At 46.8% G+C, this 24,379-nt stretch overlaps 2 protein-coding genes across 3 annotated transcripts in view; both read right to left on the bottom strand.

Moving 5' to 3' along the window:
• The window catches only part of TRIM32 (tripartite motif containing 32), a 477,288-nt gene that overhangs the window by 155,592 nt on the left and 297,317 nt on the right, over window positions 1–24,379 (bottom strand). The gene's annotated exons all lie outside the window — the stretch shown is intronic.
• Window positions 565–8,664, bottom strand: TLR4 (toll like receptor 4). The gene is made up of 3 exons (XM_061352930.1): window positions 8,516–8,664; window positions 7,543–7,709; window positions 565–6,350 (listed from the first exon to the last, which is right to left on the bottom strand). Exons 1-3 carry the CDS (start codon window positions 8,597–8,599, stop codon window positions 4,091–4,093), a joined length of 2,511 nt encoding a protein of 836 aa, XP_061208914.1. The 5' UTR covers window positions 8,600–8,664; the 3' UTR covers window positions 565–4,090.

Genomic DNA, 24,379 nt, shown 5'->3' on the forward strand with positions numbered 1-24,379 from the left:
CCTTCACCCCTCTCCTTAATGCACTCAGCTGTGGTTCAGCAAACCATGTTGTTTTCATTCCTTTTCCTTGGTTTCCCAGAGCTGTCCTCATCTATGCAATGTGTGTCTCTCAGGTCCAGGCTGGTGGATTATTGACTTTGCCCTCTCCATGCCCTTGAAGCTGAGGAAGGTGAGTGCTACAGGCAGATGGGTTCTTCTTCATGCTTTGCTGTCATTCACCCCAGTCCTCAGCCTGAGCCACGATGGCAAAGAACAACTTGTTAAGGAATTGCTTCTTTCCTACCAGGTTCAACTGCTCTCCCTCTCAGGCTGCTCGTATTGATCGACTGCACCTACTCAAGGCCTTGTGTAAAAGGCACTTAATGAAGTTCGTTCTGGGCATTCTTCAGTGATTTTTCCTCCTGAAGTACATGGATACAGCCTTTCAAAGGGTCATGGAGCTTGAATTTTGGAGCAGTTCTGCTTTTCATTAAGGCACAATAATGAACAAACATGAGTTTTCCCACAAGAGTTGTGGTTTTAAATCTGGGTGGGTGACAACATTCATACATTCTGTATCTGCACTGGGAGCTTGGTCAGATTTAATAAACAGAAAGAGATTTCACATTGAAAAGAGAAACAACAGCAGAAGCCTGAACAAACACTGGTTTAAATGATGCTGTGGAGCAATTTAACTTTCAGTTGAACCCCTTTTATTCCAAGCCCTCCAAAATAGTGCAAAAAACCACTGTTTCCACACAAAGTGCCTGTTCCAAGATTACAAGCCCATGAGATACTAAAGCAGAAACCCTGTTATGACAATTCCTATTCCATACATTCATTCTGCTACCTCATTAAATTACAGAAGTCACCTACAAAAGAGCATTTCCCAAAGGACAAACACTCTTCCAGGAATGTTTCAACCTGTTCCTGTCAAGGAGCAGTTGGGCCAGAGAAACCAGCTGCTGCTTCTTGTTCTGTTGGGTTTTGAACTGACACTGGAAGCCTGTGCTGGTACTTGGGGAGGCTGAAGGAGCATCCAGGCTGCTGCAGCCAGGCAGATGCAGGCAGGCATCAATGCAAATGCCTTTATATCTGTGTGTGAGGCCACAAATGCAACCATGCTAATGAGGGCTTGCTCCCTTCAGAGCCCTCTTTCCAAACCACATCTTGGTGATGATGCCAGCACATGGGGCATCACAATGACCTGGTGTGAGACTAATGCAAGACTGGAGCTTCAGATGCATTGGCATTTTGCATGGGTTTAAGCACAGAACGAAATCAGGGCACATCCCCATTACAGATGATATGAAATAGCCAGGGTGCAGCAGCCCTTTGGAGCTTCATCTCCATCTGGTTTTATGACCTGGGTAAAACAGATGCCTTTTAACTGGGTAACTGGAATTAATAACTGGAAATAACTGGTTCAGCTATTTACATGAGAGATCTCATGGACCTGCATGGATGTTTGGGTGCCTGCTCATTTATTCGTTCAAATGAGTAAACCACATTAAAACTACCTGTTCATAGGGAGCACTTTCAAATAACAATGTATGCCAACATGGTTGGGACTTGAGACTGCTCAAACTTTTCCTTTGGAATTTTACTTCTGTAATGAAAGCAAATAGGTATGTGTTTCTGAAATACAATGTTTTCCACATTTATAGTATTTGGGAAAGCTGTTTTGATTCTTCCAAAACCAAACTGCTTTTTCTCTGCTGGATAAAAGGTGAAAATATACTTGCTTCCACGGGCTTTTCCCTCCTATACTCATAAGCCAACATGTATGGAAGAGGGACACTGCCAGGGTAATGGCCTCATCCTCTGCGAGCGGGAGCATCACCCCATCTCTCCTCCTAAAGTTGCTTTTGCTATTCAACAAACACTCTCTTTTTAAACAGTACTGCCTTAAACCCTTATTATAATGCCCAGAGCCACTTGCAGGCTTTCTGAAAGTCATTATTATTACAATCAAGAAGCATGGCACTCTGTGCTTTGTGCCACAAATACATAGACACTGAATTGTTTACAGAGGGAAAGAGTGAGGGAGAACTGCAGCTTCAGTGCTGCTTAATTCAGGAGCAGGAACTCCCACCCCACTGAATTTTACCTGTTTTGTTTCCCAAATCAACTTGTAGATGCTGAAATCCAGGCCGATATTTGCCTTGTTCTCCATGCTCTCCTTTGGCCTCAATCCAGGGAATCTTGAGCTGTGCCCTGGTTTACTGCATCCCTTCCCCAGCTCCAGCATCCTCTGTCCCTGGGTGAGGAGGCAGGATGATGGTGATGCTGGCAAGATGCAGCGCTCAGGACCAGGAGCATCACTGCACCTTGGGAATTGCTACAATAGAGCTTAGCAGATGCAAACCAAACTCACCATGAATGAATGCAGCATGGAGCATAGTTTTAGTAAAGCTTCATCTTACGGGTTCACAAGAAGCCTTAGAGAGGGCTGTGGGGTATTTGGTAATGTTATCTGACACAGCACAGAGGGAACTGTGACTCAGCTTTTGCCAGCATCAGCCCTGGAAGCAGTTCTTCCTCTAACTCAGTGTCTGATGATGATCTCTCTCATCACTGGCTTCGAGGGAGATGTTGCTGACTGGTCCTTTGAAAAGTGAGATGGATCAGGCCCTTCCTTCTGAATAAATATCAGATCTGATTCAGCACTCAATTGCTTCTGTTTTATCTGTGTGGAACATCATTGATTATAGAAGGATTTGCAAGTTTTGAACTAGAGTAATTCAGTGATTAATCCCAACCAAAGCCTTTTGTAAACAGAGAGCGATACTCCAGCACTATTCAATATTCCACACATCAATGAAGTGCTCTGTAATATGATTCAATGGCATTTAGACTTGCCTTCCCTTTATTCAGGGCAGTGCTGGGCTACATTTAGTTTAGCTAAGCCAGGCTTTTCTGCTCTATCTCTTCTCCCTGGGAAATGTCAGGCACGTTCTCTGTGAAATAAAGGCAAATCTCCCCCATCTAGTGACTGTTCTGCTTAAGGCAGCAGCTCAGGGAAGGGATGACCACACATGCTGAGATGCCCACCAGGACCACAGCAGAATAGGGAGGAAGGAAGAGGTACTCTCAGCATCATGGCAGGGTCTGAACATACCTAAAGTCCATGGGCTTGAGGCTCCTACAGCTCCTTCCAACAGTGATTTAAAGCTGATTCAGAGAGTGAAAAAGCTTATTCTGGAACTGGCTGGCTGTAAACATCAAACCGTTTTGCTCAGGCTCAATCTTGCTTATATAGAGCAGTCCCACGTAGTATATCCAGAACACTGAATGAGGAGAAGCAGTTGGAGCAAAGAAATACTTTGATTTTAAAGTATTTCTACAGCTTCTTCTGGTCCACTAAGTTTTGGTTCCCACAAGAAACCTCAAACCACCCTCTCAAATGCTGTATGATCTGGATACAAATTAGAGCTTCAGGTGACTGAAATATTTGGGGGTTTCAACGTTTGGTTTTGGTCTAAAGAAAACTGAAATAAACGTGTTAGGGGAATTTTACCACCAAGAGCAAATTCCCCCCCACTGATGCCATAGTTGCTCAGCATCACTGAGAAGCTGCTGTCAGCTGGTCGGTGGCTGTAGGACACCCCATTTCCCTCTATGGGGTTTTTCCCCTGGGTCATGGTGCCAAAAGACGCAGACCCAAGGCTTTCAGGATTCAAACCTTGTTTCTGTTTCCCATCACTTTCAGAGCCAAGAATCCTGAACCTTTGCTCTCCTCTGAGATCCTAAGCAACAGATCCTGAAGTTCCACTGAGTAAATGGCCCCAGGCCCCAAACCCAGTTTCAGAGACAAATGACAGTAAGAGCAGTCCATCCATTCAGCAACCCACCACACCTGCATGGATTGCTGGACCAGCTTTGGTTGACATTCATAGAGCTCAGGCATGTGCAGCTCTTCCAACTGCTGGCATTCCTTAGCTTCCAAGTTCCCTTGAGAAAGGGTGACCAGCAGAGCAGGTATTTCTGTAGTGCTTCCACAGTGCCTCTATCCTCTTGCTCTGACTATGAACAACAACAGAAGAACCATCTTCTGAGCCATCAGCTAAGCCATGATGGGAGGCAGGAGAGAAGTGATATCCCTTTCTCTTCACATGAGCTTTACCTGCTCATGATTCCAGTTTTTGCCTTCTAGCAGGACTCCTGTCAGCTGCCTCCAGAAGATGTGCCTGCTTATCTCCTTGTTTTTCCACTCCAGATAAGTGTTCCTCCTCAGGTATCGGGAGAGACCCAGCCTCTGCCTTAGCAAGGCCTTATTCACTTCTTCTAGTACAATCATGATGATCCCAGCCTTTCCTTCAACCAGCTGCCAGGACTGGGCAATGTCAAACTCAAAGCTACACCATTTACTTTCCAGGAAGTCAGTGGAGATGACTGCAATGACATTTCTGCTACTCAGGAAACCTTCCTGGATGATATTGGTGACGATGGGAACCCCTGGTAGGAAATCCCTGTAGTAAAGACAAAGATGGAAGGGAGGTGTTCCTCCTTCCAAGGGTTCCACCAGCTCTTTCATCACCCATTCTTGGTCTTTGCTGGAGTGGATGACAAATGCATCATAGGTGTCACCTCTTTCTGCAGAGTGCTTACACCCACTGAGCAGCACCAATGAGTAGTAGAGCTGGAAGTAGTACTTGTAAATCAGGAAAAGGAACACCACTGCAACGAGCAGCATGGTCACTGAGGATGCCACTGCGCCTACATGGAGCTGGCAGGAGGACAAATCGAAGCTTGGCAAGGTCACATTCTTCACATATATGGGTGTATGGCATATCATGGACTCCTTGTTCTGCAGCAGCTCCTGCTTTTCCTTGATCCATTTCAGGAAGTTCTCGTACACACAAGAGCAATCAAAGAGGTTTTGAGAGATGTCCAACAGGACCAGGCTGTCAGGCAGGATTTCCAGGGCTGAGTCCAAGAGAACACTCAGCTGGTTGTTGCTGAAATCCAGGGCTGTGAGGGCTTGCAGGGGCTTGTAGACCACAGGATCAAAGCTCAGTAACTTATTGTTGCTGATGTTTAACTCTTTGAGTTCAGAGAGGGCATCAAACGTACTTTGGTCCACATGCACCAGTTTGCAACCTGAAATGTCCAAGGTGTGGAGGTGACTCAGGTTTTTGAAGTTGTTGGCCAGTTTGTTGTTCTCAAAGGAGTTGCCTGCCATCTTCAGCACTCGCAAGGAGTTCAGCCCACAGAATGTACACTGGGATTTAACATGAGTTCTGGTATGGGAAATGTCCAGGTAAATGAGTTTCTGAAGGGATAGGAAGACAGGGTAGGAGCCAGGACCAAGTAACTTTGTGTGCTGAAAGTCCAAATACAACAAGTTCTTCACGTTAGTGAAATCCCCAGTCACGCTGATGTCCGCGTTGAAGCTGAGGTTCAAGTGCTTCAAGTTGGGACAGTTGTGGAACTTAGGGGAACAGCAGAGAGTGAAGGAGAGGCGATTCTCACTCAAATCTAGGACCTCCAGGTTACGCAAGTCCTCAAATTCCTCCCGGAAGCTGTTGAGGTGTTTGCTCTTGATAATACGAAGCACTCTCAGCTCCTTGAAAAGAGACAGCTTCGTGGCAGGCACTTCCTTAAACTTGCATTTCTTACACTCCAACTGCTTCACTTGAGACAACATAGGAACCTTTGATATCTCCTCCAGCTGCAGGTCCACCAAGCGGATGCTGGAGACATTGCCTAAGCAGTTAAAAAGAGTGTCTGTGTTATTCTTGAACCCCCTGAAAGAGATTAAGACAAACTCTTGCATTCGTACCTTGCACAGTCCACTCAGGAGCCCGCTCTGAAAGTCCACCAGTCTCTGTTTGTCATTGAATTCTCCTATTATTAGCCTATTGACCTGCAAACCAGACAGGCCTTGAAGAGAAAAGTGCATGACATTGAAGTTCTCAAAAGAAGACCTTAAAACCAGCTCACTAAGGTGAATCTTCACAAAGGACCCTGGCTCTATGCATTTGATGTAATTCAAGGACAGCACCAGCGTGAGGTTAAGTCTGTTCACTTCCTTCAGGACATCAAGGTCTCCTCTGGAGATACATGTGATCTTGTTAGAGAAGAAGCTCAGGTGCCTGAGAGAGGTCAGGTTGGTGAAATACTTGGGAAGCTTCAATGAAGCAATGTTGTTGTGGCCCACATTCAGCTCCTGCAGGGTATGCAAGTGGCCAATGGGTAGGTCATTCAGAGAAGTGATGTTGTTTTCCACCAGCACTAACTTTTTCAGGGATGTTAAGCCACAGAAGGCTGCTGGTCCCAGGTACTGGAAGGGATTGCCAGTTAGAATTAAGGTGGAAAGTTTATGAAGACCCTTAAAGGAGTTATCTTCTATTGTCTGGAGGTGGCACCTGTGGGGCAGGAAAAGAGAGTAAAAGTGCATGAAACACTGTCCCCTTCCTGTTCACTAATGCTGCAGGTTTAAGTGCTCGTGCAATGTTCTCAAGCTCAGCCTCACCATAGGGTTGGCTTGGCTTTTCTGAATGTGCAAAGGGAACCTTTGAATATCAGGAGAGCCCCTTCACCTTCTCTTCCCTCTTGAAATCTGAACTTCAATTGCAAAGCAATAGTGAAGGTAAAAACTTCATGCAGGCAGCAGGAAAGAATTTAGGCCAAAGGAACATTGTGATGAGCATTGCTGGTGGCAGAGCCAACCAGATAAAGCACTCCCTTACACCTTGCACCCTCACAGCCTTCAGATTGTTGACTCAGCCACATCTGGGCAGTCCCAGTGGCATCAGCATGATGCAGCAGTGGCAAAGCTCACCACTCTGTTTTATTATCTGGAGGGGATAAACCCCAGGCCATGCTGTTTCTAAACGAGATAAGGAAGTTGGGAAAAAGAGGGTGGCCACATGTTTTCACATGGGAGGATTCAGAATTTGAGAGCCAAATCCATTCCACAAGGAATTGAAGCAAAATTAGTTTCATAATCAAGCCATTGCCTTACAGCAAGCTTAAGTTACAGCCACTTCAGAGCTGTAACTGATGGGACTGAGTGACACCCTTCAGTGAAACTATTTACCCATAGAAACTGCTGTCACAAGTCAATGGAAATGATACATCATATTTGCCAATAAGTCTTCTCCATCTGCTCTCTCAAATATGTGAAGGAGAAGGGAAAATAGCCTTCCACCGTCTGAAGGGGGCTACAAGCATATTGGAGAGGGGCTCTTCATCAGGGACTGTAGTAATAGGACAAGGGGTGATGGGTTCAAACTGAAACAGGGGGTGTTCAGATTAAATATGAGGAAGTTCTTTACTGTGGGGATGATGAGGCACTGGCACAGGGTGCCCAGAGAAGTTGCAAATGCTCCATCCCTGACAGTGTTCAAGGCCAGGTTGGACAGACCCAGCTCTGCACAGAGGGTGTGTACTCAGTGACTGGACTTAAAAGCTGCACATCACTTGGCCATGGGGTGTGCAAGAGGCAGGCACAGGGATAAAGTCATATGGAAAGAGCAGCCAAGACCACAGACCCCAAAATAAGCAACCACAGCAGCCCAGCAGAAGCAAGATAAACCACATAAAAGAACTCATTACCTTGTAAGATCCAAAAGCTGCAGTTCAGGGACTGATGTAAAATACTTTGCCCTCAGTGATTTCAGGTTGCTGAAACTGAGATCCAGGTTCTGGGTGGTGTTTGGGACTTCAGAGGGGACTCCGGAGATGTTCAGTCCCATGCATCTGAAAGCTTTGGTAGGGATGACCTGTAAGAGTTGCAGATCCAACCACGGTCAGCATCTGCTCTCATGAAGTGCTAGCAAATGACACTGTCAGGAAAGCAGGAACAGAGTGACCAACCTTGTAGTTAACTTCCAAGTGAGATGCCCTGAGCTTTAGGATATGATCTTACATATCCTAAGCACATTCCCCACTCCTAATAGAGCCAGTCCTGCTCCCCAGGAAAAGCTACATTCCTTGATGAATGAAGCAAGTGCAAAACTACAGGATAGTGCTCCTTGAGGCTACGGATGACCCAGCAGCAACCTTTGAGAGAGCCAGCAAAACAAACACACAAGGGTGCATTCAGGATCAGCTTTCAGCTTTGTTACACTGCAGATAAGCAAGCAGCACAAATCACAGTTATTCTGTAAGTAGCAACTATTGGCAAAAGCTTGCAAAAGGCTGTTGATCAGAGCCAGGTACTTGGGGTACCGGTGAAATCACTCTAGAGCACAAAATCAGGCAAAAAAAGTAGTGTATTTTGCAGAAATTACAGACAAGGCTTGAATCTCTTCCAAAGGAAATCTAATCTATTAGATTAACTGTACCACAGTAACCTCAGACATACAGAAAGGCAACAAGAAGAAATGCTTCATGCCATTGGTTCTGGCTCTCAGGTGTTTTTGAGACCAGAATTTACTTCAATTGCCTTGGGAGCAACCTTGGAGAGAAGATGGGGTTTTGTCAGAGATCTAACACCCAACAGACTTGATGCACGGATTTCCCAAGCCGAGGGAGAAGTTGCACCAGAGAAACAGAAAGAGTTTGTGCTGATATAGAGATGACGTACCTCCAAACAGGGACTGAGGAGGCAGCCCACCAGCTGCAGCAGCACCACCAGTGTCCACAGGGGAAGAGCTCTTCTCCTGGGCATCTTCAGGAGGCCAGTATTGCAGGAGAAAGCAGCATGGGTATCACTGCAGACCAGAACGGGGGAACCCTGAAGTGCCAAGCGTTGTGTTTCACCACTTGTGCTTCTCACTGCGCGTCACTGGGAGTTGCAGAGAAGCAGGAGGGAAGTGAAACTGGTACCCCCTGGTTTCTAAACACGTGCTGAGTGAACTGCTCTTCTTGCACTATTTTAAAGACATGTTTAACTAAAACAACTAACAACATGAAAAAGGCAATCATGAAAGGTAGAGTTTGGACTAGAAATGAAAGAGGAATAGGGGTTGTATCAGTGTCATTTGGTTGCCTCAGCTTAGATTGGACAAAATGAGGAAACTTGTGGGAGATTCTGAGTTCAATTTCAGCAAACCCATGCTTCACATAATTCAAATCACTGCACAGATCAACGGCTCTGCCTCTGTAACCCTGCCATGCTCCAAGCAGCACCACGCTGGCAAGCAGTGAAGTGCTCAACTGTGGCAGAGGTTTTCCTTCACCAGGCTGCAACAGGTTTATCTCTGGCTGAGCTCTTATGAACATAACATGTATTGTTTATCCATCTGGCTGCATCTCAGTACTGCAGTCATCACAGGAGCAAGGGGCATGTGGCCATGCACAAGGAGTAAATACTGGAGGTTCATAGAGTGGTGAGAACCCAGGACCTTATGGCCCTCCTCACCCTTTCCATGGGTAGTGGGTTGCTGGGGGCAGCAGCCAGCAGAGGTACAAACACCCCGGCTGGGCTCAGAGCTGCTAGCTGCCCTGGTCATACCTAAATCCATTTGATGCTTTGCTAGCAGTGGGTACATCTCAACACCATCCTTAATTTACAGCATAGACCCAGCTATTGTTTCTGGAAGAGGCTTTGTAAAACCTCACAGTTGGCAAAATTAATTTAAATCCTTCTAATAAAGCTCCTGCCTTCATTTACACTGATAAATGGTGGCGCATTCATGTATCTACTCCTGGCTTTCTGTAGATAACTGAGTGTTATTGGGTTCCAGCCATGGGGTTGCTGGGTATTATTAGCACCATAGAGACAGAGAAGTTGCAAAAATGCAGGATAAGGATGGGATATTAGTAGGTGGAATAGGGAGCGACTACTCATGGAAGTGCGTGAAAATTAATATTAGCTAAAAGATATTAATTAATTACTGGTAGATATAGAAATATGAGGTATAATTTCAGTGAAGGGGTTATACAATGTAAATCAGAGTCTTATCTTTGTTTTTGCAGCTGTAGAGATGGCAGTTAAGTGAAAGCATGGCTGCCCCATCCCTGGCAGTGTTCAAGGCCAGGTTGGACAGGGCTTGGAGCAACCTGCTCTAGTGGAAGGTGTTCCTGCCCATGGCAGGGGATTGGAACTGGATAATCTTAAGGTCCTTTCCAACACAAACCAGGCTGTGATTTTGTGATAAGCTGCAATATCAGTCCTGTAGCAAGGCACAAATAAAGAAAAGGTTAAACTATGGTAGGAGAAAAAGGGACAGATTGGGTTTCTTTGACAGGTCAGTAGAGTGTCACTGAGACGTAGATAAATCCTAACACAACAGATGATCTCTGCACTGAAAACTATGTGGCAGCACAATGGGAACCAAACCTGACACCCTGATGTACAACAGATAGTGTCCATTCAGCAAGCAGAGCAAAAAAGTTTGTTGCAATTGGACAAGTTCTCCAAACTCCCTGTTCTGAAAAGGCGCTGGTAATTGCAGGTATTGCCTTTACAGATGGAATCGGGACTGAATAGAAACAATTGCTGACTGCTTCTGTGCATGGATTAAGGAAATTGGCAGAGCATCTTGTGTCTGCAGAAAGGACAAATGAGTGCATCTTTTAGTATGCAATATGCATAATGAAGCAATCCACATTTAATTTGTATCTAAAGCTGAGATGAGCCTGAAGTATTCTCTAGAAATTACCATTTCAATGGGAACTCACTGAAGATGCTGGAGAGTTTGGGAGCATCACAAAATCTGTCCAACAGGGGTCAAGTGGAAAGCGCAGCTTGAAGGACATTGAAAGAATGCGGTGCTTCCATCACAAGGAACAGTTTCACAATACACATCATCACTTTTTCAAGGACAAATCATACAGAAACTGCAAGGGATGGGGCACAAGCAGAAAACATGCAAGCTAGCAAATCAAACCCAGCTTAGAAACTCAATGCTGGTTAACTTCATATTCTTCAGCTTCCATACAACAATGTGCAATGCCTGCAGAAAGCCAAAATGTCTATGTAATTGCCTCTTTCGGTTCCCAAGAAGCAAAAGTATTATTTGGAATCCTTTAAAGTGACAAGAATAACATCCTAAATCAAACATGATTCACTGTGCTGGGAATTTGCTGGTGGGATCATTAAAGATCTCTTAGAAAGGAGGTGTTAGAGAAAATATGTTTCTAAAAACACATGCCCAAGTCATCTTTGTCCTGGAATTTGCTAGTGGGATCATTAAAGATCTCTTAGAAAGGAGGTGTTAGAGAAAATATGTGTTTCTAAAAACACATGTCCAAGTCATCTTTGTCCTGAACATAAGTAACATAATGGTAGACAGCATATACTAACCCCTATGATCTCAAGCAAGACATTACATAGTGTAAAGGGACCACAATGTAGGTGGACTGACAAAAACATCTTGTACTTGCTTATATTAAAAGAAAATAACTCGTGAAGTTGAGTCAAAAAGAAATGTTAGCTATGCTCTTGGACAAGACAACTGGTGATAGCCATGAGAACAGACAGGGCTGATGTATCTATGGTGGCTTCACTCCTAAACCAGCATTACATGTAGATGAACAGCTATTACTCAGAAGAGAGGATATATTTGCCTCAGCAGTCATTCTACGCAGTTCCCCAAATCTATCTGCAAACAGAGACCAAGGAACACAGCAAGAACTGTTTCAGGATTAAACAAACCAGGCCTTACTCTAAGTGAAAGAACCTTCCATAGCAACTATTTGGTTGTGAGTCATGGATCAGGTGGCAGAAAGCATTCCCAAGATGCTGGCATATACACATATACACAACACAGTATATGGGAACCACAAGAACTTTCAGAAGTGCTTGAGAAGCTCAGGTGTGCATTCAAGCTACCCCAGCTGACCCAATACTTGCAGCACTGGCCATATGTGCCTTCCTAACTAGCAGACCATCAGCTAACACAACTCAGCTTAGCAGTCACGTAAGTTGTGACTTAAATCAGGTCACATTGCAGCTGCGGTCTAGGCTCAGGGTGTGTAGACAGTTACTGAGTCCTTGAGGTTAAGATGACAAGTGCCAGGCCTTGTAGTCAGTAAGTCACTCACCTGCCCAAGCCTGAAAGGAAAAGCAAAAGCTAATGTCTCAAAACTTAAATAGTACATTGAATTTTCCCAGCCATTCTGCTGGGAAAAACAGTTTGTATCAACCACAAGGAAAAAAAAATGGGGGAAAATACAGCTTTGAGATCCTTTTGCTGCAAATTCCACAAATGCATCGCTGCTTCCTGGAATGGGTGAGTCACCACCTCACACAGCAACCGCAGGCTGACCTGGATAGAGACAGTGCTGAGCCACAAGCACCCTGCACCACAGCTGGTGCACTCATCGGGACAGGTCCCTAGCACAGTGCCTTGGTGCCTGTAACTCTCACTTGTGATGCTTCCCCGTAGGGATTGGATGTAATAATCTCACACATGATGGAAGATCAGCATGGAAGACCCACTGCCTCTACTTGTACCTCTGAAGAAGAGAACCACATTCAGATTGAGAGGAGCTCTGCATTTAGTTTGGGGTGTTTAGACAGCTTCGCTGCTGTCTGCCTGAGCAGTGATTGACTCTAGTTACAGATCATTTAACTGCTAGTTTCAAAGCAAGGAGCATCAGTAATGCAGACTGCTTGTCATGCCTGTGACTGGAAGTGACAGGGAAGGACACAGAGGTGGAATCACAGACAGTTTCTACATGCTGTATAGCAGAGACCAAGCCACAAGCCCATTGCCAATGATGCCACCTAAACCAAACAGAGCCCAGCATAGCTATAGTGTTTCCCACTGCAGAGAAGGACAGATACTGGTGTGCAAAGGGGAAAGAAAACCCCCAAAAGCTGACATCCAAGTTAGTTTGATGAAAAGCAGAAAAGCCTACACTGAAGTAGGTAATGTGTGTCATCAGATGGGCTATTCCCCAAAGCCAAGGTCATATGAATACCCCAGAACTATTCAAAAGCTATTAGGGAAGAACTGTGTCAAGTAACCAGGGACAAATATACAACTAGAAGAAGTGATTAATCAGTGTCAAGACAGTCACTATCTGTGGCAGCTACTCCATATGGACTATGTCAGGTCAGTTAGGAGCCCTACATTCTACTGGTTTGATCTGAATGGTTGGAAGGATTTGACACAGATGGTGGAAGCATCCAGACTTGTTTGCCAAGCATCCATGGACAGGCAGAGAGTGACACTGGAGCCCCCTTGACTCCTGGAGAGGGGCAGGCTGGCACCAGAAAGCCCAGCAGCTCCCTCCCCTTCTGCCTTGGATGAACCATGGTCACCTCTTGGCTGACCACAGAACCAGGGACTCAGTGGCCATCAATGTGAGGATGTTGTTAGTGTCTTGGCATGGAACGTGCTGTGCCTGCAGCCTTGCTAAAGGTGGATTGCCACCTCAGACCAACACTGGCTTCTGCTACTGATGCAAAAGGACTCATTTTCTTTCTCCTTCCCCCTCCATTACACCCTTGTTATGGCAGCCTGATTTACACATGGTTTGTATTACTGTGGATTTGCCTTATCCTACTCATTCCATCTCCTTTCCCCCCCGTTCTCTCGATAACAATGAATGTGCTGCAAGGCAAGGATAATTCAACCTACCAAACATGAGCGGTGTGCAGGGCATGCAGCGCTGCAGATCTCAGGCTTTTTAGACTGGACACAGCAAAGGCTGATGTGGGGATTCAGTGCATGGTTAAATACTAAACTCTAAACTAAAATACTAGAAACAAGAGGCAGCTGTGATGAATCATGGCTCCCTGGAGGGGTTATAGAAACCCGGTTTGAGGGAAACCCAACCAGCAATTAAGAGCAAAAAGCTGGGGAGCAGACCTGCTTGCTGCAAGTACAGAGCACTGCCACAGGCAGTCACCAGTGCTAAGACTCTTGGGCCTCTTGTTTATGGTTTCACTGCCATGATTTGACACTGCATGACAGGAAAGTGTTGCAACAACTGCAGCAGAAGGGGCAGACCCAGCTCTTGCAAGCCATGGTGAAGGTCTTCTATGTCAGTTACCTGAGAGGAAAACCTCAACCAGCTCCCGGGCTTAGTGCATAGTGTGCTTTGCACATCAGCTTTCAGACACTAGGGGTTTATGCCATTTGACCACCAGGAGAAGAACATACAAGTATTACTTGTCCACATAGCTGTGTGCCCACTTCCCTTACAAAGTAATACGTTCCAAAAGAGTGGTTGAGTCAGCTCCAAATGCACATTTGCATGCATTTGGAGCACCGTGCTTTCAATCTGCAAAAACCTCTGTGGCTATTACTTGTTAAAGATTTATGTGTATATGGTGTAAAACCTGAAGCCAGTGTGCAGATGATAAAGAGGAATTTATCAGAACACCCTTTTCCTCCCAGGTTCAGTCCTGGTTGCACATTCTAGATTAGACCATCCCCTTTCCACCTTCAAATGACCCTGAGCTGCCCCAGGACCTCCAGTTCTTCCACCAGTCCCCCATGGCAAGGCAGCTTTGAGGAGTTCTGTCAGCATTTCTTTGGTCATGAGCTGCATGCACCAAGCAGGCAAGGAGGAGATACTAGAAGGGAAGTTACCCAGGAAAAGGAGTGACACAAAGAGCACAGAAAGTGCCCTGAAAGCCTGACCGCAGTGAAAGGCAGGGAGGAAGGAAAGGGGAGGGAAAGCAGAAGTTTCACCTCCTATGGAAACAGCAGTTCTACGGGTACTGGACTAATGCCCCGAATGCTGCTGCTGTAAGACACATGCAGCCTGATGTAAATTAAGCCAACCCTACTCTTAGAGTCTGCCTTCTAATAGATGTATAGGAGGAGCCTTCTTCCTAGTGAGAAGATAAAGAGGCTGCGGTAAAGTGGTTGTACCAACACAGCCACCAGCTTCTAAGTTCATTGCTGTGGGTTCTTTCTGCTGGTAGAGACAGCATGCGGTCAGGCAACAGCTGAGGTGAACCCACAGTGATAACAGGCCAGGAAGAAAGTAGCAATGAAGGAAGTAAAGAAGGAGAAATATGACACAGCTGCATCCCGAAGGAAGCGGTAGAGGATGTGAGGATATATGGACATGAGCCAGCCACGGCTAAGTGAGGGCTTAAGGTGACTTTTTAAATGCGGAAGATCTTCAGCACACAAACTTGGCTTGTAACAAGATGGAAAGCTGAAGACAGCATGGGAGAGGAGAGGGGAAAATAAAAGGATTATGTGGGATCATACAGACATGAGATCTCAGAGAAGGTGCTAAGGCAATTCTCACCTGTCCTGACCAGAAATCCCCCTCCCAAGGACAGTACCAACTCCTTGAAGCCAGAAGTGTATTCTCCAACAGAACAATAAGAGACTTGTTTCCTGCAGACATTAATGTTTCCCAGCAATTAGCAAGACACTGAAATCTCTAGCGGGCCCTTTCCCAAGTGATGGGTTTGACTCTCACTCTCATCTTCTTAGGAAGGAGGTTGAAATCCCATTGCAGGTGTTGCACCCTTACCCATCCCTATCCCAGGGGCTGAGGACCAACTTAGCATCTCCATTTGGTGCTTTACACAAATAACTGCTGAGCACACGAATGCCTGTTTACAAGCCAGGAGGAAATTACCCAATGCAGAAGGGTTGTGCAACGCGCCATCCTCCACCACAGCAGTCAGTGGTGGGAGCCAGGGGTGAAGGGAGGAAAGGGCAACTCTCAGGGGTTCATCTCCCACCCTGCATGAAACAGGACAAAGTACAACCTGCTCAAAACAACCTGGAACAAGGGCAAAGCCCTGCTGGGATCATCAGTGGTGTCTGGAAGACAGCAAGCATCCGTGGCAGTGCCCACACAAGGTCTCTGCATCCCTACCATATGCCTCTGTGTGTCTATTCCCTGCTGGCAGCCCTCACTTTTAACCCACACAATAAATTGCTGTCCCTGGCCTGTGTGCTACAAAACTGCCTTGAGCTCACATAAAGCCAACATGGGCAAGTACAACCTCAAACACTGCCTTGAAAGCCTTGTGACTGACCATGATCACTGCGCTAAACATGGTCTCTGGTCCCTCAAGCCTAACCCAGCATTGAGCATCCCTCACCTGAATTGTCCCACTTTGCACTTCCCAAGCATTTGAGCAGGGAAATGTACTTCCTTTTTTCACAGCATTGCTTCAGCAGTCAGGAGACTTGGAGTCTGCTCTCAAACCCAGACAATAGCCAGTGCATGACCTTGGTTAAGGTTATTGTACCACACCAGCCCTTCCTGCTTCTTCTGCACTTGATGTAGATTATAAACATCCTCGTAGTGCCTGGCAGGCTTAAAGTTAATTAAACATTGCACAGCACCATCACAAAGCTCATCAGCACCAAAGACAAAGTATTATTAGATTCATTAATGAAATAATCCTCCATCGTGCACAGTGAAGGGGAAAACTGCACTCCAGGAGCACTGGGCAGAACAGGCAGCCTCAGGCCAGAGGTCTGCAGGAGCAGTGGTTTAAGGAATGCCAAGCAAGATTCCTCCCATTTTATACTGGCTAATTATCAGTAATGGTCTTCAGACAGAGAAAGCACAGGAACATGTATGAAGGGTCTGATACACCACAGCTGCTCATCACTAGAGAGCTGCTCATCTGAGGTCTAGACATATGGACAGAAATATAACTAAAAAGGGATCTGAATGCAAACCGGCATAGGGTGATGGGGCAGACTGGAAGAACACTGCAGTGCTGTGAAAGGTGGGGGGAGAAGTCTGCCTTTTCTGGGGTCCAAACCTGAGGACAGCATTTACTAAGGGAAGGGACTAACTAATCGACTGAAATGTTCCTGTTCCACTCCGAGGGGGTGTTGGTGCCCAAACTTCACCTCTACCTATAGGAGAAAGGCAGAGAAATGCTTGATGCTGATGCACACCAGTACGATGACAAGATCCCTGAGGTAGCTGTGGTCTATTGCTCTGGCTGGGTTCTCAGGACTGTGGAGAGTGTGAAGGAATAAAGGATCTCCTGGTCTGTTCCACTTATTCCAGTGTGACTGAGACTGGGGTCTTTCTAATTAATGAAAAATAAGGTCTCAAGTGCATTATGCAGCTCATTAAATATTTGAAAGCTACATGATTATTAGAGCCATTGAGTATGTCACTACAAATAACCTGGTTTCAACCTTCCCTCATTAGAGACATCTCACCTTATTCCTTGTTTTCAGTAGAATACATTTCTCAGCCAGAGAAAATGTTGGGGTTTCAATGGGACAAACACCATCAGTGCATCACTGTTGTTTTCCATAGGGTTGAGCAGAGCTGGGTCAGAGAAGAAGAGCCAGATGCTGGCTCTCTAGTCCACATCTTTTTTATGCTCTTTTACTGAAGCATCACTTAATCTGACCACCAAAGGCAGAATTGGTTCAGTTTCAGTATCACACAGCCCTGGAGCCAGCTGTGTGCTGTTAGGTACATGACTGACTGCCTGAACTCACTGAGGGCACAGACACACATTACTGCCCAACGCGGCAGCCTCGTTCCATGATATGGGGCACCTCACACCAATAGTTCCTCCTTTGGCATACACAGTCAGTCAGCAGTGGCAGACAACCACTATTTTCAGATAGGGAAGTGAGGCATAGAGAAATGAAAGTACTTTCTCAAGTCAGGATAAAGATGTATGTGGTCGTGCAACATGGGATTGCTGGCACTCCAAGGAGCTGAATATGGCTGTCCAGCAGCTGTGGATGAGTGGTACAGACTCTGGCTCCTGCTGTGCCTGTTGCAAGAAAGCCATTTGATTACCTGAGCTGATGCATCCTGGACGTTACATTTGCCAGGCAAGATAGTCACATGCACATTATCACTCCTCAGTCCCTGCTTAATTGTTAAGGCTTTAGTAAGGATTAGAATCATAGAATAGGTTGGGTTGGAAAGGACCTTAAAGCACATCCATTTCCAACACCCTGTCATGGGCAGGGACACCTTCCATTAGAGCAGATTGCTCCAAGCCCCATCCAACCTGATAATGTGGTAAGAGTCAATCATTTTCCCAAAGTGCTGGCCATGAAGGGCCAACCATTGCCATCCGCAATGCACCTTTGGCACCATAAACTGGCAAAAGACTGCAAGAGATGGCCTTCTCTGCCAAGCATCTCCATAAGGTTAGATAAGCATCCCCTGAGGGCCTTTTTGATGTTCCTAGGTAACTTCCTATCAGAGGAACAAAGCCTTTACTAGTAGGAATCCATTTGTATCCTAGATAGATGAGTCTTATCTTAGTGACCATAAAGGCAATGTAGTGCCATCACCATACCAGTAGAATTGTGAAGGATCTCCAGTTAGCCAGAGGACACAAGATGAGAAAGAAATAAAGCCAAGTGTGGATACCCAGCAGGTAACTAGAAGCGCAAACCTCTGCTTAAGGCATGCAGTGTAGTTTAGAGAGGGAGAATGAGAGGCCATGAATAATCCCTCTAATGAAACAGAGGAGAGGAAGTGCCCAAATGAAAGCATTTGCCAACAGCTACCAGAGTTTACTTGACTTTCTGCTCTCCCTGAAGGCAGGCAGAACTGAGGGAGGCACGCAACCTTCCAAGCCCTGCACTGTCACACTTGGGATGGAGTTAAAGCAAGAGAAAATAGATGGGATGGGGCAATGCTGGGAACAGAGATCAGGCTGTGACAGAAGTTAGAGAGGGAGCTGTGATCTAGCAGCTTAAGTTCATCAGTGCGAGAGCTGCTTGAAAGGACGTGTAAAAGGGAGAGAAAGTGAAACCTACTGAGAGAGGAGATGAGCAGTGACAGGAGTGAGAGGCAGAGCGGGCTGTGAAGTTGAGCACTAAGAGAACTATGAGTTTCAGTGCAGAAACCAGGGCTCTCAACCCATCACTATCACACACGCCTCCTCCCCAACACCCATCTCCAGCCCATCCTCGTGCTGGGCAATGGCTTCAGGCATCTCCTGCTAGGAATGAGCTGCAATGTGGTAAAAGCAGAGAGAACTGAAGATGAGAAGTTAAGGAGTTACCTTCAGGGAAGGATCGTGGCCCCAGCACTGCCAACGGGCCAAGTTCCCTTCCTCTTCTGCTCTAAAGAGGTATTTTTAATGCTTTCTTAAGTGTATTTAAGAACTTTCTTAAGTTCTTTACATGGTAAAGCCTATTCAAACACCTCGTTTGCCACATTGATCTGCCCAACCCTGTCCAAACTGAGGCACTCTTACATGTGAAAGGTATCTTCTTTATGAACAGTGCTACCAGCAACAAAGATGTTCTGTCATATCTCACACTGAAAAAGGCACTGACCCACTCAGTGTCTTCTCTCCAGTGGCATTTGGTAGCTCCCACAATGGTTTCTGTTCCACCTATAAGAGCATTGCTGTCAGCCTTTCACTCTCCATCCTTCTTGGCATATCTAGAGCCTAGAGTTAAAGCACTGCCCTCTTCCTCATCACCACCATCATGGCCTATACCTTTCCTCAAAGGCATTTCCCTGGTGCCCAGCTCTATCTCCATCCCCTCTGCAGCACTCAAGGCTGCTCCATAAGAGGGAGGCTCTCTGGCTGCACAGTGTCCAACCTGGACATGACAACATGGGAAGGGCACTGCAATGCCTGAGCTCTGCAACCCCAAAGCATTTTATGGACCTGCAGAGCTTTTTCAAGCTCTCCTCTAAAAAGCCTCTCCATGAGCGAGTGTAAGGTCAGGAAAGGCTTCCAGTGAGATTCAAACCTACCAAGAGACATTCAGAGAGGCAGTGTTGAAGGATGAGTGGAGCAATCAGGGCAGGATCAGCCACAAGGAGTAGGGCAGCTGAAGCAGGCTGCATAATGAAGAGCTTTGGAAAGCTACTGAGCTATCCTGAATCCACCTCTGAGCTGCAGTGACTGCACAATCTCATTTTCCTCCAGTTCTGGTCCCTCAGTTCCTCTCTCTTTTCAGCTATTCCTCTTTCTGTACATGTTTGGGGAACACTTACTCATCCTTGCTTTGTTTCTCCACAACAGCAGAGAGAGGCAGCATTCCACTTACGTTTCCATGTCATTTGTTCCTTCATTTCATGACAAAGCTCAGGACACCCATGAGCTCTCTGCACACTAATCAGTCCAACAGCACATCTCTGGCTGTCCTTGAGAACACTACACATCTATATCACATCATTCTGACCTGCTGAGTCACTTGCACTGGTGTCAAGCTGCCATTGTGCAACAGGCAGCTCTACTTCCCATCCTGTGCCTCTGCCTGTGCCCCAGGCTGCCACTCTCCACCCATCAGCAGCCACTGGGACACTGATTCATGTCTCAATAGAATCCGCCAAACAAACGAGACATGGCTTAACAAACCTTGACATGAAGCATCTCTGTAAGCACCATGATGCTTCCTGTGAAAGAAACAAGCTTCATTTCCTACCAGCCCTTCCTGAAGGAGTTAGATTCTGGCCTGGGAGTCAGTGATAGATCAGACATAGATTAGGAGGTCTCTTAAAGAGGTCTGAAAATGTAGGGTTTTGAGTTTATGGACCCTTCCTTCTCCATGTTGTCAGTCTTCCAGCTCCCGACCACTTCAGTACCATGAGTTGCGCCACCCCATAGCACCTAAAGGGATTTAGGTGGAAACGGATGCAGAGCTAATGCCAAAGTTATGTCAAGCTGTTCAGGACCTTTAACTGCTTGAATGTGAGACAATCATTGCCTCAGGTAAGTCTCATTCATTCCTCCAGACAGAGACAGGCAATGAACAGCACTGTGGGATGTCCAGAAGACACTCTGGAAGAGAGCATCAGCACCAGGGGATCACTGCTGCAGCTTAAGCCTGGTCCAGGCCCACTGATGCTGCTACTGTTTGATGTGCCCTGCCCTCAAATTGCTGCTGGGCAGAATGTAATGCTGCAAGTCCCCGAGGATTCACATTACTGGTGAGCTGTTTCTTGCTCAGGTTTTAGCCCGGGAGGGTGATTGCTTCTTGTTTCCACAGTAACGAATTGTGCCTCACCATTACCCCAGACCACAGCAGTGGCGAGGTGAGAAAAGGGAAGAAGAAAAGGTAGCTTAGTGTGACTGTCCTGTGAGCTCATCACACAGGCTCTGCACTCACAGACCGGCAGAAGGCAACGGAACGGCTGACACAGGCAGCAGCCGCATCACTACAGCGAGGAGCATCCCACTGTGCAGCCCAAAGGACCTTTTCCCCCTGACAGCATCTCCAGCCACCAGACCTGCGGATGAGCAGAGCCTGTTCCAGAGTCTGGAGCCTCCAAGCGGCTGTATTTGAGTTAGCCCCTTGCTAGAGAAAATCAAACGGGGCCTTCTGCTGCTGAACCATGGTAAATGCAGCATCCTCTTCCCCAGAGCTAAGGACACTTGCTTGCAAGCTCAAGCCTGACTGAGCTCCAGTCGATGATACGGTGACAGTGCCGAGAGGGGAGAGCACTGACCATGAAGGAGTCAAGCCCTTGCTCCCTTGCCATGCTTCCCATGGGGCTGGTCCCTGGCACCCACAGCCCCTCCTGGCTATGCCCACTGCCCACATTGATGGTGTGGGCTCCCTCACTCCTTCCTCTTCATAGCCATCAGCTGGCTGCTCCTTGGGTGTCACAGGGGACCATGAGGGCCATCAAACAGCCTCTCTGTGCAGTGATTCATTATCCCACACACAGACAGCAAGATGCAGCTGCAACACACACTGTGGTTGCTGAGTACAAAGCGCAGAGAACAAAAGTCTTTGGTGTCCTTACAGCAATAAGAAGAGATGTACATGCAAAGGAAGCCTTCCAGTCCTGACCAGGCTGAAAGGAAGAGGTTCATGACACAGGAAAGCTTAGCCAAAAGCAGTTCTGTAACGTGGACAATAACAGCTTGTCTGAGCAGCTCTTCACCTTGATCAAGTTTTGGGGTCTCTCCATTGAGGACATGAGTGACCAGGAGGGACCCATCCTGTACAGCCCCAGCTCAGCAAGGCCCTAGGGCAGAGTGACACCATGGTGAGAGCAGGGCTCAGCATGCACTGAGGTTTCTTACCTACAACAGAGCCAGACCACCAGCTTTTCCCACTGGAAAAAGGCAAAGAAGAGTCTCTTCACTATAGATGCAGCATTCCTACTGTCTCCATGCACATCTTGCAAAGCAGTGGAGGCAAATCTGCAGTGACAGGCACCCACAAGCCTAGACTTCTTGATGCCTTGCCTCCATCCCTAGAACACTGGTCCCCACTGTACACAGAGGAAAGGCTGCACTGTATCAAGCCCTTCTCCCACTGTTTTGCTATGTGCTCTGGCTGGTCAAGGCAGTAGATAAGCACCCAAACCCCCTGCCAGCATAGGAGGGTCCCACTCATACTCTCATCCCTTAGAAGCAGGCTCTGAACCAGAAACAGTGATGAGGATCAGTGCAGCTCATCCCATATCCTGCACAGGACCCACAGTCACAGCCAGCATATGCAGGAAGCACTGGAGCCACCTCATTGCTCTCCCAGGGATGTTTCCTTCTCACAAGCCCATATTTGTTCCTCCAACAAGAGAAAAGAGCCCACGAGGTGCTGCTTTGACTGCCAAACAATGAAGTCCTGCGATCACTCCTTGTAAGCCACAGAGTTTGGAGTGCTGAGGTGTCTGAGTCTGACTGACAGGCTTGATTATAGAATCATAGAATCATAGAATAGTTAGGGTTGGAAAGGACCTTAAGATCATCAAGTTCCAACCCCCCTGCCATGGGCAGGGACACCTCGCTCTAAACCATATCACCCAAGATATGGTGACAGCATATATGTCCCCAATATATGGGGACAGCATCATGATTGCTGGTTCAGGCTGGTGAGAAACAGGAATAATGCACTCCTCAGAGGGATGGTGCAGAAAGTGAGAGCGCAGCTTACCCATCTGATGGTGATCATCTCGTTATCCTCTATGAGCTCAACACAAATCCCAGCTTAGCAGGGGAATGATCCCAATCCACCTTCTTCCCCCTATACCCTGGCCTGAAAGAAAGACCTTTGAAGGCTGATTAAGCCATCCCAATAGATCCTCCTGCTCATTGCCACCCAGCTCAAGCAGCAATGCCCTCTGAAACCCAGGGCTGGCTGCTGCTGCTGCTGCTCCCCTTGGCAGCTCTCCTTGCAGACAACCCTTGCAGGCTCACACTGCACTCCCATCCTTAATGGGGTCTCCCTTTCTCCTGCTCTGTTGAGCTTCGCACTCCAAACTCGATGCAATGCTGTCAGTCTCTAACGAGACCCAGGGAGAAAATCTCCAGGTCTGAGCAGCAATTTGGTACTTGTAACTTCCCATCCCTCTCCCCTCTCCCTGGAGTTAATATCAGGCTGGCACATTAGGTGTTTCTTCCTGCTTGCTGCTGCTGGGCTTTCCCTGTGGGCCAGATAAAGCCAAGGGAGGGAGAGGAGGTATGATACCCATAATCAAACAAGCAACAGGAGATGAGCATTTTGGTCTTAAGTGAAAGGGCAGGGCCAAGGTAGGTAGAAGATGTTGTTTCCTTATCCTCAAGATATGAACATCCAAACCGAACCCATTCCATCTGTTCCTGTTCACAGACTGGAGCAGGAGATGCAGAAGCGCAAGCAGTTTGAGGAAGGGGCTCTTGCTGCTTAACAAAAACGCAACTGGGTTTTACCAGCACCTCCCTCCTTCACTGAGTAAAACAGCCCCAGAAGCCTGCATGATCAGGGGCTGGAGCAGCTCCCATATGGAGCTAGGCTGAGAACATTGGGGCTGCTCAGCCTGGAGAAGAGAAGGCTGCGTGGAGACCTCAGAGCAACTTCTAGGATCTGAAGGGGGCTACAAGGATGCTGGGGAGGGACTCTTCATCAGGGACTGCAGTGATAGGACAAGGGGTGATGGGTTCAGACTGAAACAGGGGAAGTTCAGGTTGGAGATAAGTGGGAAATTCTTTACTGCGAGGGTGCTGAGGCCCTGGAATGGGTTGCTCAAGGAAGCTATGAATGCTCCATCACTGGCAGTGTTCAAGGCCAGCTTGGACAGAGCCTTGGGTGACATGGTCTAGTGTGAGGCATCCCTGCCCCTGGCAAGGGGTTGGAATTGGGTGACCTTAAGGTCCTTTCCAACCCAAACCATTCTATGGTTCTATGCACAGATGCAAAATCCATCCTGGCTCCTCAAGGGTTTCACTTGCCCATTGCTGCTTCTCCCAGACCTTTTAGGATTCTTTTTGCAGAGCCTTTTTTTTTTTTCTGTGTGTTTTTTTGTCCTCCTCCCTTCCATTTTAATTAAAGTATTTGTCTCCACAGCAGGAAATGTAAACTGTGCAGCAGGCAATCTTGGTGGATATTTTAGAAGAGGAAAAATTATTTAGCAAAGCTATTATCTTTTGCTAGGCACAGAAGCGATCACAAGCCCTGTTCCCAGAAGCCAGGGAAAATCAAAGGAAAAAGGGAAAAGGGGATGCTATTCCTTAAAAAAACTATAGAATAAAGTGATGAGCAAGTTAATTCTGTGCCTAGAAATGAAAAGTCAGGGTTTTGGCAAGGAAAAAAACATTCTTGTCAAAATCCTGGAGCTTTTCCCTATGAAACTCCAAGAGCTGAGGAGTGGCTGAACTCTTTTGCTTCCTCATGCTCAGTAC

Source organism: Neopsephotus bourkii, unplaced genomic scaffold (assembly GCF_033783945.1).
Source record: "Neopsephotus bourkii isolate Nb327-2 ecotype Australia unplaced genomic scaffold, CSIRO-AGI_Nbou_v1 NB_659, whole genome shotgun sequence".
NCBI lineage: Eukaryota > Metazoa > Chordata > Aves > Psittaciformes > Psittacidae > Neopsephotus > Neopsephotus bourkii.

What these genes read in the sequence shown, in the direction of transcription:
- TLR4 (XM_061352930.1), bottom strand. Translation starts at nt 8,599, where the DNA reads ATGCCCAGGAGAAGAGCTCTTCCCCTGTGGACACTGGTGGTGCTGCTG. An exon ending in TCCTCAGTCCCTGTTTGGAG is followed by an intron (nt 7,710 to 8,515) that starts GTACGTCATCTC and finishes CAACTCTTACAG; the next exon opens with GTCATCCCTACCAAAGCTTT. An exon ending in CAGCTTTTGGATCTTACAAG is followed by an intron (nt 6,351 to 7,542) that starts GTAATGAGTTCT and finishes CCTGCCCCACAG; the next exon opens with GTGCCACCTCCAGACAATAG.